Source organism: Aquarana catesbeiana, linkage group LG05 (genome assembly GCF_042186555.1).
Source record: "Aquarana catesbeiana isolate 2022-GZ linkage group LG05, ASM4218655v1, whole genome shotgun sequence".
Lineage (NCBI taxonomy): Eukaryota > Metazoa > Chordata > Amphibia > Anura > Ranidae > Aquarana > Aquarana catesbeiana.
This window is the reverse complement of record NC_133328.1, coordinates 618962422-618983468: the sequence shown is the minus strand read 5'-3', so window position 1 is coordinate 618983468 and position 21047 is coordinate 618962422. Positions and strand designations below refer to the sequence as shown.

At 44.5% G+C, this 21047-nt stretch overlaps 1 protein-coding gene across 3 annotated transcripts in view; it reads left to right on the top strand.

Annotated features, from left to right (window-relative positions):
* The window catches only part of ST3GAL1 (ST3 beta-galactoside alpha-2,3-sialyltransferase 1), a 192257-nt gene that overhangs the window by 147508 nt on the left and 23702 nt on the right, over window positions 1-21047 (top strand). For all 3 annotated transcript variants that reach the window (XM_073632277.1, XM_073632276.1, XM_073632278.1), the window contains exons 4-5: window positions 12576-12769; window positions 13433-13612. In XM_073632277.1, the coding sequence (XP_073488378.1) occupies window positions 12576-12769; window positions 13433-13612 (374 nt within the window). The remainder of the gene's footprint in view (window positions 1-12575; window positions 12770-13432; window positions 13613-21047) is intronic.

Below are 21047 nucleotides of genomic sequence, written 5' to 3'. Positions count from 1 at the left end.
CCCATCAAATGCAGCCCCTGTGCCCATCAAATGCAGCCCCAGTGCCCATCAAATGCAGCCCCTGTGCCCACCAAATGCAGCCCCTGTGCCCACCAAATAGAGCCAGTGTGCGCACCAAATACAGTCACTGTGCCCACCAAATACAGCCAGTGTGCTCATCATGTGCAGCCCCTGTGCCCATCAAATACAGTCACTGTGCCCATCATGTGCAGCCACTGTGCCCACCAAATACAGCCAGTGTGCTCATCATGTGCAGCCCCTGTGCCCATCAAATACAGTCACTGTGCCCATCATGTGCAGCTACTGCGCCCATCAAATACAGCCACTGTGCACATCATATGCAGCCACTGTGCCCATCAAATGCAGTCACTGTGCCCATATGCAGCCACTGTTTCCATCATATGCAGCCCCTGTGCCCATCAAATGCAGCCCCTGTGCCCACCACCAAATACAGCCACTGTGCCCACCAAATACAGTCACTGTGCCCATCATGTGCAGCCACTGTGCCCACCAAATACAGCCAGTGTGCTTATTAAGAGCCCTTTCACACTGGGGCGGTTTGCAGGCGCTATTGCGCTAATAATAGCGCCTGAAAACCGACCCGAAAGTGCCGCTACTTTCATTCCAGTGTGAAAGCCCCGAGGGCTTTCACACTGGAGCGATGCGCTGGCAGGGCGGTAAAAAAAGTCCTGCCAGCAGCATCTTCGGAGCGGTGTGTATACCGCTCCTTTACCGCTCCTGCCCATTGAAATCAATGGGACTGCGCGGCTATACCGCCGGCAAAGCGCCTCTGCAGAGGCGCTTTGCGGTGGTATTTAACCCTTTCTCGGCCGCTAGCGGGGCGTAAAACTGCCCCGCTAGCGGCCGCATACCAACGGTAAAACGCCGCTAATAATAGCTGCGTTTTACCGCCGACGCCGCCCCCGCCCCATTGTGAAAGGGCTCTATGTGCAGCCACTGTGCCCATTCAATAGTCACTGTGCCCATCATATGCAGCCACTGTGATCATCATATGCAGCCACTGTGCCCAACGACCCCCCCCCCCCACTCGCTCTGGCAGCACACCCCCACCCGCCCCCCCGCATGCTCATGCTCTGACAGACCCCCTGCCTGCCAGGCAGCGCAGCAGCTCCTCTCCAAGTGCACCAGAACGGCGGCGACCTCCGCTCCAGCGTGTCTCCTCCGCTCCTCTTCCTAAGCACTAGGCATCCAATAGGGTGGCCCGGCGCTTTGGCCAATCAGAAAACAGGTCTGACGCCCTGCCTCCTGATTGGCGGGGAGGAAGGTTAGTGTGAAAATAGTAAAAATTAATTCACTATCGTCACAAAATTGGGTGGGATCAGGGCGCACTCTCTGTGCCCCGAGCCCACCCTATTTTGAAGCCTATTAGAGCCTCTGGCTCTAATCAGGTGCTTCAAAAAGTACCACCCCCTCCCACCCTCACCATGGGAATCCATGCATTCGGTGTCCTGAAAGGGGCCGGGTGCATGGATGGGGGGGTGGCGCCCACAATGCATGGGCCGCCACTGTTTGTAGCCCTGCGTATGTGTAATCAATGACCTCAGTGTCCACTCTGGGCACAGCTCCTCTCGTGCTTCAACTAATTGCTGGATTTGATCAAGAAGGTAATCTGAAAATACTAACCTAAAGCAGAAGGGTCCTTCTTTGGGTGTTCACGACCATGCCTGGCTGACATTGATACTTCATTTTGGCTCTAAGTGTAATTGGTTTAAATAGCGTGCCAAATTCAAGATCCTTAAGAGTCCAAAGTCTTTACTGTTCAACTGATTACAATAAGCAGGGCAATAGAAATCCAACGCGTTGCAGGAGCCACACAATCCCCCTTCGTCAGGGTTGGGTGAAGTGGCAGAATGTTAAATGGACTTTGACTTATTACTGTACTATTGGATTTCCCAACCCAGGTGAATGTCCTATATCCGGGGGGGTCCATGTCTTTGAGGTGAGCTGCCAAATACAGGTCAGTTGGGCTCTAGTAATGACTAGACAATTTTGTTCATTTTCGTTTTCGTTTCATTCGTTTTTTGTTTTTTCATAAATTCGGAATTCGGAAATGTGAAAATTCGGGATTCATAAATTCGTAGATTAAAAAATTCAGAAATTTGGAAATAACGAATGCTGTATCTAAACAAATGAAATGTAATGAATCAATAATAATAAATAACAATAATAATAATAAAAACCTTTTATTACTTATTATTAATTCCATTCAATATGTTTAGATACGGCATTCGGAAATCTGGAAAGTCGAAAATAAGAAAAAAAATCAGAAAATTCCAAATAATAACTAAAAATTAACTAATCTATAGGTTTTGGGCATTCCTTTCAAATGTGGCTGTTAGTGAATATAATGAATATGAATTTATCTGAAGTTATGAATTATCCAAAATAACGAATGCCACATCTAAACAAATGGAACGGAACTAATTAATAATAATAAAAGGTTATTATTATTATTGATGAATCAATAATAAATCAATAATAAAAAATAACAATAATAATAATAAAAACCTTTTATTACTTATTATTAATTCCATTCCATTTGTTTAGATATGGCATTCGGAAATCTGAAAAGCCGAAAATAAGAAAAAAAAAAAAATAAGAAAATTACAAATAATAATTAATAATTAACTATTAATCTATAGGTATTGGACATTACTTTCAAATTGGGCTGTTAGTGAATGTAATGAATTAAAATTTATCTGAAGTTACGAATTATCCAAAATAACGAATGCCGCATCTAAACAAATGGAACGGAACTAATTCATAATAAATAATAATAAAAGGTTATTATTACTATTATTATTGTTGTTATTTATTATTTAAGTAAAAGCCTAGAAAAACTAATGGCAGCGCTAAAAGATGATTGGTCCTAAATAAAGCAGCTTAAAAATTGTCATATAATAAAGTCCGTGTACACTTTTAAATGCTGACGTGGATGATCCTGAATGAATTCTTATGACGGTCTATAGAGTGTAATCATCGAGGATAGCCGCATTCATTTCGTACTGTTTCACATCACACGTGCTCGGAAGGAAGAGAGGGGGGGGGTGTGCAAGGAAACCCCCTCTTATAAAAACTCTTACCGAATCCAACCTTGATTTAAGCGATCAGGACAGCTGGTGATGCCTTATGATAAGTGGGTCCTCCTAAATGGTTTCCTCAATACCAGTAATTAAAGGTTTTAAACACTGATCCATTGGCAAGCTGTCCTGATCGTCCATCGAGGAAGAGCATTGACGGTGATTCCCATGGGTTACGACCAACACGCTTAAATCAAGGTTGGATTCGGTAAGAGTTTTTATAAGAGGGGGTTTCCTTGCACACACCCCCCCCCCCCCTCTCTTCCTTCCGAGCACGTGTGATGTGAAACAGTACAAAATGAATGCAGCTATCCTCGATGATTACACTCTATAGACCGTCATAAGAATTCATTCAGGATCATCCACGTCAGCATTTAAAAGTGGACACGGACTTTATTATATGACAATTTTTAGGTTGCTTTATTTAGGACCAATCATCTTTTAGCGCTGCCATTAGCTTTTTTAGGCTTTTACTTATGTTTCAGCAGTGTTGTTTCTAATTTAGAGGCACTTTTTAGGCAGCTGCTGTTGCCATTACTTTTGGTTGTTCACTTCTATTTTGCCTTATACATACTTCCTTAAGCGCTTGGGGTTGAATGTGACATTAGGCCTTGTCAGATTCAAGTTTATCATGTTATTTATTATTATTGATTCATTACGTTCCATTTGTTTAGATAAGGCATTCGTTATTTCGGGTAATTCGTAACTTCAGATAAATTTGTATTTGTTACGTTCACTAACAGCCAAATTATTTTGAATTTTCGGATTTTCATTCTTCTTTTCGAATTTACGAACATCCTAATTTTCGAATTTCTGAATATTCGGAAATTCGAATATTTCAGAATTAACGAATTTGTCCAAATTCGTTAAACGAATTCAGAATGAAACAAACTGCACATGTCTAGTAACGACCCTGTTTGCATTTTGGTGACCTGGGAAAATCCATATCCAGCGCCCCGCCACCACTACCTCTTAGACTTCCTCTTGGCTCTCCAATGTCGGGATTCCCTCAATATCCAAAAGACTGCAGTGACGTGATGATATCGCAAAGGCATGACTAGTGGTCACAGACACAAATTGCAGCACTGGAACCATCGGTCGTCACTCCTACAAGTGGTGCTGTCTAGGGGCAAGGGTGGCGGAGGTGGGTGAGTGCAATAAAGGCTTTGTTATCAAAAACTGTTGAATGGATGAGGGGGGGAATGGAAGGGAGAAGCGCTTTGTCCAGAGATGGGCTTTAGGATCAGTGATGAGGACACCTCATTTGTGGTTATTTCACCAGTCTTGGGGGGAATATGACCCCCTCCCCCCACCTGAACATTCCGTAAGTGTTGACACTATCTTTGCTTTGCCACCGACACTGTATAGTGTTTCCAGTAATTATTGTAATAGTAATTTGTACATCGTTATTTCTGCTACTCCTTCGTCAAGTAGACATGTAATTAAAACAGATTTTTTTTTTTTTTTTACAAAACACGATCTGTGAGCGCAACGGGCCTTTAACCTGACACGGGTGGCCCCCCAAGCAGAAATCTACCCCTTCCCACCTGTGCCGCTAATAATAGATGTGTGTGCTTTGGGTAATTGGCCGCTGTCACTGACAGAAATACGATGTAGCGTACAGATATGGCCCGGTGTTATTTTAAGTGACGACGTGACAGCGACATATGGATTCGTATCTTCCCTGTTCTGCTTTTTGTCATTACGTCTAATTAAAACACGCGAAAGGAATGTTTAGCTGCCACTGTATCTGATTCCGTGCGTTGTGCTCCCGACTTCAGAGCTCGCTGTTTTGTCAATTACCTTCACAGTTTTCTGATCATATTTCTAAACAAATTAACATTAACCAAATTGGATACTTCGTTTCATAAACAAAAGTTTTATTAGTGTGGAAAATATTGAAAAAGGAAAATGAGTCATCTATGAATACTGTCTAAATTCATTAAATCCTGTTGCTTTCCATTCCCAATAATTCCTCCTCATTCCCTTTTCATATTTTTTATCACCCATCAATTTTTATTGTTCTTTTCCACTATACTGCATATACTCGAATATAGGCCGGCCCGAGTATAAGCCGAGGCACCTAATTTTACCACAAAAAATTTGACTCGAGTAAAAGCCTAGGGTGGGAAATACAAAACAATGCCCATCTGCAGCCTCACTGTGCCCATCTGCAGCCTCACTGTGCCCACCTGTATCATCAGTGCCCATCTGCAGCCTCATTGTGCCCATCTTCAGCCTCACTGTGCCCACCTTTAGCATCAGTGCCCATCTGCAGCCTCATTGTGCCCATCTGCAGCCTCACTGTGCCCACCTTTACCATCAGTGCCCATCTGCAGCCTCACTGTGCCCATCTGCAGCCTCACTGTGCCCATCTGCAGCCTCACTGTGCCCACCTGTATCGTCAGTGCCCATCTGCAGCCTCATTGTGCCCATCTGCAGCCTCACTGTGCCCACCTTTATCATCAGTGCCCATCTGCAGCCTCACTGTGCCCATCTGCAGCCTCACTGTGCCCATCTGCAGCCTCACTGTTCCCATATGCGGCCTCACTGTGCCCATCTGCAGCCTCACTGTGCCCATCTGCAGTTGTACCTTTGATAACTTAAACAGCGAGTGTCTCCCGCTGTGTCATGCAGTCTGTTTGGCGGCCGTCCACTGTAACAAAGCCCCGCCTCCTCCTCGTCCGTGATAGACGGAACACTGATTCAGTTTCCCAGCATTGTATCAGTGTTCCGTCTATCACGGACGAGGAGGAGGCGGGGCTCTGTTACAATGGACGGCCGCCGAACAGACTGCATGACACAGCAGGAGACACCCACTGTTTAAGTTATCAAAGGTACAGCTGCAGATGGGCACAGTAATGCTGCACCCCCACTCAAGAACCTCACTTGAGTATAAGCCGAGGGGGGCTTTTTCAGCATAAAAAATGTGCTGAAATAGTCTGCTTATTCTCGATTATATACAGTACTTCTCTTTAAAAGAGACCTGTGCCAATGTGTATAGGCTGCTGCTGGCGTGATCGTAATGCAAGCGCCCCCCCCCCCCTTTTTTTTTCTTTTAAAGTGTTCCACTACCCTGAAAATGCAAGAATCCTTATTATGGAAATGGCAGCTAGATTTCACATAGTCACATTGTGTCCTGCATTTCCTCCCTCCTCGCCTCCCCACTGCAAAGTATGATGGAATAATTAGTGATTAGGAGCCATTTTCCTTACCCTTCAAAATGACCTTACCATTAATCCCCTTCCCTTACTCTACTTTTTCTCTTCTTTTAATAAATGCTTTTCATTTTCATTACCCTTCATCGCCTTCCCTTACTCTCCCTCACATTTCGTAATCCCTCCCCTTCCCCATCTGGTTTCTCACTCTTTATCACACTTTCTTTGTCTTGTTGCCTACCCTTCATCTCCTTCCCTTTTTACTGGTCCCTAACCCATTATCATCCTCTTTTCATTTTTCTTTCCTTTAATCACTTTTCCTTTACCCTTACTGAACCTCACCTTCCCTTTTCATTTTCGTTACCCTTCATCGCCCTCCCTTACTCTGCATCACCTTCCGTAAGCCTTCCCCTTTATCATCTTCCCTTTCCCTAGACCTTCATCATCTTCCCCTACTCTTCATTATCTTCCCTATTCTGGTCCCCCTTTTCTTCTTCACATTCTCTTTTCTTGTTTCCTACTCTTGCTCACCCCCTTCCCTTACTGGAAAGAAATTGGAATAGAAATATGGACTTTATAGTAGATACTTATCTACAGCGGTGGAATGAGTGAACTAACGTCACTATTTAATGTTGTAACAGTAACCAGCGATGTCCAATAGTAGAAAGGAAAGTGTTTCACTAGGATAGCCAATCACCTTGAATGAATGAATAAATGATTTGTATAGCGCTGCAAATGCGAACTGAATCCCCTCAAGGTGCTAGATCGGTCCTGTGTTGTCCAGCTTCTTAGAAGAGGTAGGTCTTGATTTTTTTTTTCTGAAGGCCTGATGGTTTTCTTCCATGCGGATGTAAGTCATTAGAGCGTTCCATAGCCGTGGTCCTTGGACTGCGAATCTTCGTTCTCCCTTTGTGTTGTAGCAGGGTTTTGGAATAAGGAGAAGGTTTTGGTTAGAAGAGTGAAGACTGCGATTGGGTGTGTTGTTTTATTTTCTCGCATAGGTATTGAGGAACGTTTCCTTGTATGCATTTGTGGGTGAGGCAGAGGGTCTTGAAAGTGATTTGATTCTTTACGGTTAGCCCATGTAGGCTCCTCAGGGAAGGGGAGATGGATTCCCAGGGTCTACCTTAGTAGACAAAGCTGTAGTGATAAATGATAGAGAATGAACCGCCACCGTGTGTGATCGCCTGAAGGTATAGTAGCCTGACCCTTACTGGTTGTCGACCCTTCATCACCTTCTCTTTACTGGCCCCTAACCCATCATCCTCTCTTTTCATTTTTCTTTCCTTTTAATCACTTTTCCTTTTAGCCTTCCTGAACCTCACCTTCCCTTTTCATTTTTGTTACCCTTCATCGCCTTTCCTTACTCTGCACCATGTTCTGTAAGCCTTCCCCTTTAACATCTTCCCTTTCCCCTACTCTTCACCATCATCCCTATTCTGGTCCCCCTATTCTTTTTCACATTCCCTTTTCTTGTTCCCCACGCTTGATCACCCCTTCCCTTTCTGGTTGTCGACTCTTCATCACCTTCCCTTTACTGGTCCCCTTCCCATCATCATCTTCTTTTCATTTTCGCTACCCTTTATCGCCTTCCCCTACTCTGCATCACCTTCTGTAATCGTTCCCCTTTATCATCTTCCCTTTCCTTTTGACCGTCATCTTCCATTACCTTTCATCACCTTCCTTATTCTAGTCCGGTACTGTTTAGTGCCTTCCCTATTCTGGTCCCCCATTTTTCTTCACTTTCCCTCTTCTTGTTCCCCTCCCTTTATTACCCTTTCCCTTTCTGGTTGTGTGTCCTTCATCACCTTCCCTTTACTGGTCTCCTACCCATCATCATCCTCTCTTCATTTTCCTTTCCCTTACTGAACATCACCTCCCCTTTTTTTATTTTTTTTTTTATTTTTGTTACTTTTCATCACCTTCTCTCACTCCTTTACTGCCTTCTGTTTTCTTACACTTCATCACCTTCCACAACTCCACATCACCTTCCCCTATTCTTTCCATTCATCATCTTCCCTTTCCCTTTCCCTTAACCTTTATCAACTTCCATTACTTTTTTAACCTTTCTTTAGAATACAACACCTCCCCTTACTATTCATCCACTTCCCTTTTTCCTTTATTACACTTTGTCCCAACCCCCCCCCTCACCTCCCTGTTGGATACAAAGCACAATGGAATAATTGTTGATTGTTGATTGGTAGCTGAGGGGAGAGGAAGAGGGTGGCGGGCCATTATGTGACCTTAAGAGATCTCTTTGCTTTATCTATAAAAATGCACCCCAGTAACGGGCTGTTCTGCATAAACACTTAAACAGACTTTGTTATTAATCCATTCTGGCAAAGTCATAGGGTCCCTAAAGGGTCTGTGTCGACAGGCTTTGGGTTTGAATCAATGTCAACCTGATGCCATCAGTTTTAGAAAATCATGCAGAACTCACTGACAGGTGACCTGCAGTGGACCTCCTGACCAAAGATGAGCTTGGGCTCAGTCGAAAACCAGAAGGAAGCTGTTAGTGCCAAGCCCAATGAGCCGCAGATCTAGGGGCTGAGATGCTTGTCACATCATTGATCTAATATGGCCACATGGCAAGCACAATGACATTTACCTAATATCGCCATATTAGGTCAATGGTGTCACAAGCATCCCCGCCCCTTGTTATACGTGCAGCTGCGAGGCAGGGAATGGGCTGGCCACAGCTTTTTGGGCCAGCACCGACCGCTTCCTTCCAGGTACAATTGAACATGGGTTGTAACCAAACTCAAGCTCATCCTAACTCCTGAACTGATTCAAACAGGTTTTGCATTCCCAGTCGACTTTGTAAGGAAATGCGAAACCTGTCTGAAACCAACAAAAGCCCATCGACACAGGCCCTAAAGCCCACCAAACCAATTTTACAGCTGCCCCCCACAGATCCTTCCTTTCTTGCAGTCACTACAAAATACCTGGAGCCCAAGCTGGAGCCCAAGCTTCCTGGGAGCAAAGAGGTCACCCTCTCGATCATGTGATGACAGCTGCATCACAGGAGGTGGTCAATATGTTCCCCAATACCCAGGATCTTTGACTATTTTGTAGATGAACACTATGAAGGCAACTATAACTAGGCCTGGGAATGACCTCCAAATTTGAAAGAGGTTTGTATGTTAAGCTTATTACTATGAACTTAATAAAAATCTTTTGACAAGAAAGAGGTTTGTGTCCCTACATCAGCAGCTTCTTTATCGTGATCCCTTGGCAGCTGACTATAATCAGGAAGAACACAGGTATGATAGCTAGGTCCTAGCTCACCTGGAGTCCGTAGATGCTTCCTCCACAAACACTTTTAGAAGTGAGAATTTAAAAAAAAAAGTTTTATCAGGATAAATATCTTTAATCCCTGCAGTTCCTGCCACCGTTTGACATAGTGGCACATTGACACGTGGCATTTGCCTGCCAGGTTACAATGCTAAGGTTGCATGGGAATGTAGTTCCAGATGCTGCATCTACTGGATATCGCATTCCTGTGGATATAGCCGGCACAATTCCCCCTCTGCCTCTAACAGGAAATTCCTGGAAACAATCAAAGGATGGAACCAATGATGAAAATTATGGCATGAAACAACATTTTCGTAATAATACAAAATCTGTTATTTGAGAGTAGGGGCCATGAAAACAGATATTGCTTTTATGCTGTGGCAAGGCTTCGGCTTACTTTTCCTCTTCTTCGTTTATTTACTATTTTCTCTTTATGTCTTCCACACCCTGTTTATTTCAACCCTGAATCTACTCCTCTCTCCATTCAACTGGGTTACCTTCCTCGTTTTTCTCTTTTCTGGCCGCCTACCCTTCATCATATAAATTTTTCTGGCCCCTTGTCCATCATTACCCTCTCTTTTCTGGTCCTCTGCCCTTTGTCAAATTCCCTATTCTGGTCCCCAACCTTTCGCCACCCCTATATCCTTTATTCTTCATCGCCTTCCCTATTCTGGTCCCCTACCCTATATAATTTTCATCCATTTTCATTTTCCTTTTTTTTATAATCATTTTTAGTTTCCCCCTTACTGAGCCTCACCTTCCCTTTTCATTTTTGTTCCCCTGCTTTTCATTGACTTCCCTATTCTGGTCCCCTATTCTTCATTACCTTTTTCTTTTCTGGTCCTCTACCCTTCATCTCTAATTTTTTTGCCTTTTCCCTAATCACTTTTACTTTGAACCTTACTTTACCTTTCCTTTTCATTTTCATTCATCACCTTCTCTTATGCATCTTATGCAACGTACACACGGGCGAACTATTTAACCGGACTGGTCTGACGGACCGAGTCCGGCGGACAATCCAATCATGTGTGGGCTTCAGTGGACCTTCAGCGGACTTTTCCAGTCGAAAATCTGACGGAGTTTAGATTTCAAACAGGCTTCAAATCTTTCGAGTCCGGTCGAAAAATCCGCTCGTCTCTATGCTAGTCCGACGGACGAAAACCCACGCTAGGGCAGCTATTGGCTACTGGCTATCAACTTCCTTATTTTAGTCCGGTCGTACGTCATCGCGTACGAATCCATCGGCCTTTGGTGTGATCGTGTGTAGGCAAGTCTGTTTGTTCAAAAGTCCGTCGGAAGTCCGTCAAAAGTCTGACGAAAGTCCGCCGGAATGGCCGTCGGACTTTTGTTGCTGAAAAGTCCGCTCGTGTGTATACGGCCTAACTCTACATCACCTTCTGTAATTTTCCCCTCTTATCATTCTCCCTTTCCCGGACCTTCATCATCTTCCATTATCCTGTGTTACCTTTCCAATTCTGGTCCCTTATTCATCACCATCCCTTCTCCCAGTTTCCTAACCTTTTATCACCTTTTTATCATCCTTTTGTTTTTATTTTCCTTTCCCTTAATCACTTATTTTCCCTTACAGAAGCTGACCATCCATTTTCATTTTCCTTACCCTTCATTGTCTTCCCTTACTCTACATCACTTTCTGTAATCCTTACCCTTCATATTCTCTTTCCCTTGATCTTTGTCATCTTCCATTGCCCTGTATCACCTTCTTTATTCTAGTCCCCTGCTATTCACCACCTTCCCTATTCTGGTTCTCTTTTTTTAATTCCCTTCCCTTTTCTGGTTCCCTTTTCTGGGTCTGCCCGCATCCAGTTCTCATGACAGAAGATTGTGACCGTCCCTCTGTGGAGCCAGTTCACATATCTCCGTGGCGGCTCCGGAGCGGCTTGCACAAGAGTGCTGTATGTCTTTGGCTCCAATTCAGAGACAAATTCAGGCAAAAATTTGGCCCTGATTCATCCCTGAAGCGAAGAATAGGGACGCACCGAACACAGCCTTAATCATCTCCTATTTTCATTTTTCCTTTCCCCTAATCACTTTTACTTTCCCTTACTGAACCTCAGCTTCCCTTTTTTTTATTTTTATTATCGTTCATTGCCTTCTTTTACTCTACATCTCCTTCCATAATGTTTCCCTCTTGTCATTCTCTCTTTCCCTTGACCTTCATCTTCTTCCATTATCCTGTATTACCACTCTAGTACTTGGCCCCTACCTTTTTTTTTATCATATTTTCTTTTCATTTTCCTTCCCTTTATTCACTTTTCATTTTTCCCTTACTGAACTTCACCTTCCATTTTCATTTTCCATACCCATCATTGCCTTCCCTTACTCTATACTTTCTGTAATCTTTACCCTTACTCTTGGCCCCCACCTCTCATCACCTTCTTTTTTTAGGTCCCCTGTTCTTCATCACCTTCCCTGCTTCTGGTTCCCTAACATTTATCACCTTTTTTTTTATCTTTTCTTTTTTCTTTTCCTTTTCCTTATGGAACCTCACCCACCATTTTTATTTTCCTTACCCTTCATCACCTTCCCTTACCTTTGAACACTTTACCTTACACTAAATCATCTTCAATAATTCTTTCCATTTACCATCTTCCCTTCCCCCTTGACGCCCATCACCTTCCCTTACTATTCATCACCTTCCCTTTTTTGTTGACCTTCGTCACCTTCTGTTTCCCTGCCAAGCTCTCCAATCAGCTGGAGCTTTGCTGATTCCAAAGTTCAGACCTCTGCAAGGAGACCGCGTGTAATACTGTAGTGCTGTAGGCTTTCAAGGGTAAAACCAACATCCAAGAGGCGCTATATCGCCATCAAGCCTCTTCTCAAATAGATGACATTTGACAGGAGCTGGATCACTTTTCAGAGGGGCAGTCATGATAACAGCAAGTGTAAATGATCAAGTGTTGTCTGATGATGCACTTCAAGTGAGAAATGTTCATGAAACACGTTGGTATATGAATGGATTGATGTGCCTTTCATACGACCTATTTTTTATTTACACCAACAGAAACTGCAGAGTGAGAGGAACCCCATGGATATCAACAAAGCCGTTGAAGAGTTGTTTAAAGTCATTCCGGGGGAGACCAGCCTGTCAGAGCGGAGTCCGTACCAGTGCCGAACGTGCGCCGTGGTGGGGAATTCGGGGAATCTTAAGGAAACGGACTATGGACCAGACATTGACTCCCACAACTTTGTATTCAGGTGAGATTGCTGACCTTACAGGGTTTTGGAGATTCCTGCTACCCCCCATGGATTTGTCCCAATTCCTCCAGGTCACGTTTACATTTCTCCTGCATAGGAGTGGGCCGGCAGTGTAATCTTTCAAATACATTGTTATTGGCTGTTCTTTGTTTCTTTTTGTGGACCATGCTCCTCTTCGCAGCAGCGTTTAGTGCAGGGGTTGGCACCACAGCTGAAGGGCCTAGGTTGCCTACTCCTGGTTTACTGCATGTGGAATCTAAAGCTGGCCATCAGAGTGAATAGTTTTTTGTTTTTTTTTAATGAATTAAGTTTCCCCAGTATGGTTTTCCCCAGTATAGTTTTGAATGGGGACCCCCAATGCACTATGGACGGATTTGGGGCAGTGTTGTCACCAGGACAGGAAATGAAAATCTTCTATGAGAACAAAGACCATGCAAAGCTTACAGGGGGTTCTAACCCTCCCCTAGCTAGAGTGTTTTTATTGCGGTGCCTCTTCTGCAGATGTTGTCACCAGAACAGGAATTGCCCCAACAAGGTGACAGAGCGGTAAAAATTAAAGTTCTAGCTTCTTCCCTCTCTTTACAAAGCAAGTTGTGTCTGCAGATGATGGGATATTAAGTTATTGTAAATTGCTTGTAACTTTACTATTGGTGTCCCCCCCAGGATGAATCACGCCCCCACTGCAAAGTTTGAGAAGGACGTGGGGAATAAAACCACACATCATTTTGTGTACCCGGAGAGTGTCCGTGACCTGTCTGAAAATGTCAGCATGATCCTGATCCCCTTCAAGACTCTGGACCTGCAGTGGGTGGTCAGTGCGCTCACTACTGGAACCATCAACTTGTAAGTCACAACTTTGCTTTTATCTATGACTTCCCATTATCTGCAAGCAGTAGAGCTTCTGGTGCTTGACTGATGAATGACACGGGGTGGGTGGAAGGTGGGGCAGAGCTTTGTGTTGACTTGGAGACAAGTTGACACCCTGTGTACAACCTGTGTATAACATCTACAGGCTCTACAGGGGCTGGTTTGAAGACTAACACGGGTACTTTGGTATCTACCCTTGAGAACCGTACTTGTTTTAGGTCAGAGCAGAATTCCAATGTGAAACTATGCACCCATTCCCCTGTCCATAGTGGCCCATGGCACTCTACTTTATAAAAAAAATAAAAACAGTTTTCCAAATACCTTAAAGTGGTTGTAAACTCAGTTGCACAACTTTTACCTACAGGTAAGCCTATAATGAGGCTTACCTGTAGGTACTGGAAATATCTCCTAAACCTGCACGGTTTAGGAGATATTTACTATATACGCTTGTGCCAACGTCATTGGCGCATGCACACTGAAGAAAGGGCACGGTCGTGCCGTTTATAAAGGGCCCTTGCTGTGACCGGCGGGAGTGACTTCAGGCGACTCAGTCACAGAGCCGGAGTCCACGGCCCCGGAAGGAAGAGGGTTGAAGATGGATGCGACCACCAGCGGGGACATCGCTGGCTTCGTTTGCAGGTAAGTGCAACATAATGGGTTAGTATGCGATTCATACTAGCCCATTATGCTTTTTCTTTGCAGGGGGAAAAAAGAGGAAGTAAAACCCATCAGGGTTTACTTCCTCTTTAAAGTCCAACTCCGGGAAACCTAAAAATGGCTAATTAGGGGTTAAGGACAGTGGTCTTCAAACTGTGGCTCTTTGTTTGCTTTTGTCCACCTCTTGGGGCACACCAGTGAAGGGGCACAAGTCCTGCAAATGACACCAACAATGGGGCACAGCTCCTCCCAATGAAATCTACAATGGGGTCCAGTGACACCAATAATGGGGCACAATATTTCTCACTTACACCAAAGATGGGGCATTGTTTAGTCCCGCTGATGCCAGGACATTTTTCTAAACCTGATAGCCATGGTCCGGCCCCACTAAAGTCTGAAGGACAGAAAAACTGTCTCTTTGTTTTAAAAGGAAGGAGATCTACTTACCTGATCCTCTGTGCTGCTAGACTGGTCCCCCCAGTGTCTTCCCCTGTACGCTCCAGAGGTCTAAGGTCCTGACGTCATCAAGAGCAATGTAGGGTTCCATAGAGGATCACGTTGGACGTGATGATGCCTAGGGACAGTCCACCGCCAGAGCATGGGGTGCACTATCTGTGGGGGGATCGGACCTGGCAGGTGATCAGGTAAGTTGAAGTGCATCTTCTCTCCCCTAGACTAAATGAGCAGTCAACCCGTGCAGTTCAGGTGCAGCCCCACTTGCAAGGGGTAATTATCAAATTGGCTGGGATTGGGCTTTAAACATCTTAAACTGCATGAAGAAACATTTGGGAGATATGGGACTTTATAGGTGCAAAACCATTGAAACAACAATATGTAAAAAATATGTACAAATTTTATTAAATGAACAACGTCCTAAAAACAATACATACAATACGATCATAGCCATAGATGTGTGCAAGCCATCTTATTAATGACAATGATTTACTGTAGTCGCGTTCATGTTTTCTACATGTTTTGCCGTATGGCTTCTTCAGGAAAGAACGTGGGGGTTCATTTGTTTTAAATATAAGAACCTGTAATTCGACAACTTTAGTTGTGCAACAGAGACAGAAAAAGTTAAAAGATTAATACAACAAGTATAGATAAAGTATATCTTATATAAATATATATATATGACTACACTTAAATGAAAGGCAGGAGACATTCACTGAAACTAAAGGCCCTATCTCATGATGTGAGTCTGAGGGCCCAAACAATGTTATAACAGTGACGATGCCGGCAGCACAATGGGGACCTCATCCACCTGTTGTGACGCTGCCGGGAACTCCACAGGTACTGGCACAAGGTTGTTGGTACACTCAATGGGGTGTTTCAAACAAAGGTACCTATAGACCCTATGTGTTGCCTGCTGAGGGTTCTGGAGGATGTAATCCCTGAAGAATTGATTAGGGTCACATTCTCCAGGGCACTGGAGAATGCGTAAAGGAAACACATCCTAATGGCATGGAAGTCTGCAGCGCCGCCTATATCTGGATAACACACATGGGAAAAACCCTTATTATGGAAAAATACATATACCAGCACAGAGGATGCCCGAATAGGTTTGAACGTATATGGGCACAGTGGCTAGACACACCAGGGTTAAGTCCAAGAGATCTGGTAATGACTAGGCTCCTACATTGTCCCTAGAAGACACGACAAATATAGGATGGGTTGAATGTAATATCTTTCTGTCGAGAGAGGGAGCAGGAGGGGTAACACCCCCGGAGGTCACTGCTATGTATATATGCATAAGGATGTAAAAGTCATGTATATAAATGTGCACTGGAAGATGTTGTCTAAACAGATGTTCAATAAAAACCTTTTTGATTTAAAAAAAAAATGCAATCTGTCTTAAATTTTTTTAATCAAAAACTCATTTGGGTAGAGTGTTGTATGACGGAGTAATTATCAGCCAAACTATCACAGCCCCGAAAACTGAAGAATGGCCTGGTAATGAAGGGTTATACTGTATACAGGCTGGTAATTAAAGTGGATAAGGAAAATGCAATCTGGTTTCTGCTAATCCGACCCAGACCCTTAGCCGCGTTCTTGTAATGGCTTCGTCCGGAGAGGCCCTCCTTGTATTTCCTGGAAGCTGCGCTCCTAATCTGCGAGGCACTAATCTCATTAGCAGCATATCTGCATCAATAGCATGTTACTGTGAATTCACTCGTGTACCGCGCCGGCTCAGCAAACGCTCGGTCAGCACAGAACAGACCGGGTGTCAGTCTGGGAAACTGGGGCATGGCAGAGGCTTGTGTGTAGCTGGAAGAGCATGAAAAGACGTTCAGCCTTTTGAACGGAATGTGAATAGGAAGGGTCGGGGGGGGGGCAGTGTTCATCATCTATTCATAATACCGAAAAGGCTGATTATTTTATTTCTTCTGCATAATTTTATGTGAAGAGCAATACTCCTATAAACCTCTGGATTTCATAGAGGAATGGCCGCATTAAAGCCTAATTAAATCTTCTGTTTCTAAACATATTCCAGGTGCATCCAAATAAAAGTCTTACAGTTCATTTTCTTTGGAAAGCAGCCACAGCCAGAGTAGAAAACCTGTCTCCTGTCAGCGTGATGAAGTGAAGGACCCTTGCTAAATCTGTGGAAGCAGTAGTCTCTCTGCTGAGGTCCGATGTGCACCCTGCTGAGCCACAGCTAGAGCTGTCTAATCAGCAGAGAGAATGACGTTTGCTGACTGCTGAGCTAGAGGTCTGATTCTTTAGGGCAGGGATATGCAATTAGCGGACCTCCAGCTTTCGCAAAACTACAAGTCTCATCGTGCCTCTGCCTCTGGGTGTCATGCTTGTGGCTGTCAGAGTCTTGCTATGCCTCATGGGACTTGTAGTTCTGCAACAGCTGGAGGTCCGCTAAATGCATATCCCTGCTTTAGGTGGTGTGTCAGACCTCTGCAGAGAGGCCACTGTTTCCACACAAAGAGCAAGGGTCCTCCCTTACAGCATGCTGGCAGGGGACAGGCTTTTCCATTTAGGATGTGGCTGCTTTCTAAGGAAAACGAACTGTAATACAATGCTTCCCAAAGGGTGTTGTGGCCTGCTGTCACTCACTGTCCTACTTGCCTCATGAGGTGCTCTGGGCTGGTTCAGGACTATGCTAGCCTTCTACTAGTCCTGTCCTTTAAAAGTCTACATCAGGGGTAGGCGACCTCGGCCCTCCAGCTGTGGTGAAACTACAAGTCCCATGAGACATTGCAAGACCCTGACAATGACAGGCATGACTCCTAGAGGCAGGGGCATGATGGGGTTTGTAGTTTCACCCACAGCTGGAGTGCCGAGGTTGCCTACCCCTGGTCTATCTACATCCTCTGTTTATTCTTTTGGCAGCCCAGTACATGGCAAGTCTTTGTGCAAAATACCATGTTCAGGAAAACAGCTCAAATGAGCTTTCGCAGTCGGCGGTGGAGGAACTGAAACTTCCTAAACCCTCTGTGAACCTAGTGAGGTTAGCCACACCTATAACTAGAACATTAATGGAAAGCTGACATTTAATCTGTTTTATATTTTGCCTCCCCGGATTCCTCTTTTGCTTCTTCAACAACCTGCTAAAACCTTTTCATACCTTATTTTAGACTTGATGGTGTCATAGCTGGTGCCAGGCGCTGGCAGGGTGCTCCACAGTACCCTGCCCCAGTACTTCTCTCCAGAGCCCCTCGCCCTGAGGCATGCAGTGGGCTGGCTCTTGGGAGGAGAGCAGTGAGGCATGCAGATGATCAGCAGCAACAGGATTTAAAAAAAAAAAAAAATTTAGTTATAAACGCCAATTGTTTCTGATCCCCAGAGCTTTAGCTGAATACCATCCAACTAGGATTTACATTTACTCTGAGCTCAGGCGTGGGGGCGATGCCTGGTGCCAGTTTTGCTCCGTTGCCCATCGGATGTGTGTACATGTGGTGTCTTGTAGAGCCGCATGTGGCTTACCAGAAACCGCCCCCCCCCCCCCCCCCCCCACCAAGCCGCACAATGCTGGCTGCAAGTCCCTGCAAGAAAGTCAAACGCTTCTCAACCCTGACTTCAATATAATACACAACCTACTGAGCACAGCAAACACTCATAAGTCAGGCGGGCTGTCAGGACGTGTGAGCTGTGCGGAGCTGAACTACAAATACATTCCAAAAAACCATCAGTCCAGTTATTTATTTGTTTTTATTTATTATCATTACTTGTTATTTATTTGTTATTATTTCTTTATTATTTGTTATTTATTTAGTTACTTAGTTCCTTTTTATTTTATTTATTATTATTATGTATTTATTTTATTATTTAGTTATGAATGTAGTATTATTTCTTTATTTCTATTCCTTTTATTACATTTATATATTATTATTATTATTATTATTTTATTATTTGTTTACTAATGTAGTATTATTTCTTTACTGTAGTAATATTTCTTTCGTTTATTATTAATATTATTATTTATGGTGTGTGTTTTTGTTTTGTTTTTTTTAGTAATTTAGTAGTATTATTATTATGTTTGTTTACATTCCTTGTGCATCAAAACAAAAAGGCCTCATGTACACCAGACGTTAGAAAAACCGAGCTGCAAAGCCACTGCCAATGGCAGGAAAAAGCGGCTGTAAAAACGTGCTTTTAGTAGGTTTTTTGCATTGGCGTTAATGCGCATTTAGCTGCGCTAGCTTTTAGCAGCGTTTCTCTGCCTGTATTCAAAATCAATGGTTCCCCATGACAGCCCATTGATTTGAATAGAAGTCACAAAGTCACATCCAAGTCCAAGATGATCCGACTTGAGGTGCGACTTGTGCGCTGAGGATCTTGAAGGGGAACCCCTCGCCAAAATGAAGAAGAAAACCGGCATGGGGTTCCCCCCCCCCCCGCAAAATCCACATGCCCATAACATTGCCCCCCTCCACCCCAAAGCACCTCGTCCCCATGTTGATGGGGACAAGGCCTCTTCCCGACAACCCTGGGCGGTGGTTGTTGGGGTCTGCAGGCGGGAGGGGCTTATCAAAATCTAAAAGGCCCCTTTAACAAGGGGGACCCCCAGATCCTGACCCCCCACCCTATGTGAATGAGTATGGGGTACATTGTACCCCTACCCATTCACCCAAAAAGTGTCATAGAAATAAAACCAGCACTCAGGTTTTTAAAGCAGCTTCAGCATCTCTTCTCCCTCCGATTTCTTCTTCCTCTGGCGATGTCTTCTCCTCTCTGTGGCTCTTCTCCTCTCTGTGGCTCTTCTCCTCTCTGTGGATCTTCTCCTCTCTGTGGCTCTTCTCCTCTCTGTGGCTCTTCTCCCCTCTCGGGCGATGTCTTCTCCCTTCTCCGGCGATGTCTTCTCCCCTCTGTGGCTCTTCTCCCCTCTACGGCGATGTCTTCTCCCCTCTACGGCGATGTCTTCTCCCCTCTACGGCGATGTCTTCTCCCCTCTGTGGCGATGTCTTCTCCCCTCTGTGGCGATGTCTTCTCCCCTCTGTGGCGATGTCTTCTCCCCTCTGTGGCGATGTCTTCTCCCCTCTGTGGCTCTTCTCCCCACTCTGGTTCTTCTCCCCTCTCTGGTTCTTCTCCCCTCTCTGGTTCTTCTCCCCTCTCTGGTTCTTCTCCCTCCGCTGTCTTCTTCCTCAGGCTCTTCTGCTGCCTCCGGTTCTTCTTCCTCCTATCTTCCAGACGCTAGCTCCCACTGTTATGTTAGGTCCAGTGTGTGCCATTACTTATATAGCCATGGGGCGTGTCCATCCAGTGATGTCATCCAGGGACCCCACCCCCTTGTGACGTCATTGTTCCATCATGCCCCGGGCGATGGCATGGGGGTTCCCCATGGTCTGGTATGGTGTTGGGAAAGGGAACCCCACGCCGTTTTTTTTTTTTTATTATTATTTTGGCGAGGGGTTGCCCTACAAGATCCTCAGGCACAAGTCACATCACAAGTCGGATCATCATAATCTAACTTGGCTGTGACTTCTATTCAAATCAATGGGCTCTCATAGGGAACCATTGATTTTTGAATAGAGGTAGAGAAACGCGGCTAAACACGCACTGACGCCAATGCAAAAAGCTACTAAAAGTAAGTTTTTACAGCCGCTGTTTCCCGGCACTGGTAGTGGATTTGTAGCTCCTTTTTTTTTCTAACGCCCGGTGTGCATGAGACCTTTAAGTGTTTGTTTTTTTTTTGTTTTCTCTCATGCTCTCCGTGTGGAAGCAGTAGTGTCTCTGCAGAGGTCCAAGACCCTTGCTGAGCCAGATCTAGAGCTATCCAATCAGCAGGGAGCATGGGGTTTGCTCATCAAAGGTCTGAGTCGTGCTTGATTAGCTGCATTGGAGGACAGGGAGCTCCAGGCAAAAAGAGAACTTGGTCTCAATCAATTGACGACCCCACCCCCCTTGTTGTGTCTTTTTTTTTCCCATTTGTTTTCTGTAACTGTTACAATACAATATAGCAGGAATCAAACTTTATATTTATAACTAATGTATACTTTATACAGATACCGTACTTGTATATTTAATGGAAATACTTTATGGACCCCCCTAATGTAAACATCTATATTATAAAATCTGCTTTGCTGACTCTTAAAATAAACCCCCAGCTGCCGATCCTTGGCCTCTTCCTATCGGTATTTGGCGCAGTTTCGCCTTTTTTATGGCGTCTTCCTAATGACATATGCAGAGTTGCGGCAGGAGGGCACACTATGTATATAACGTATACATCGCCTGCTTTTCCCATTACCGGCTCACAAGGTGTCCTTGTGCCTGAGGCGGAAAAATAAATCCTGGTTTTTAT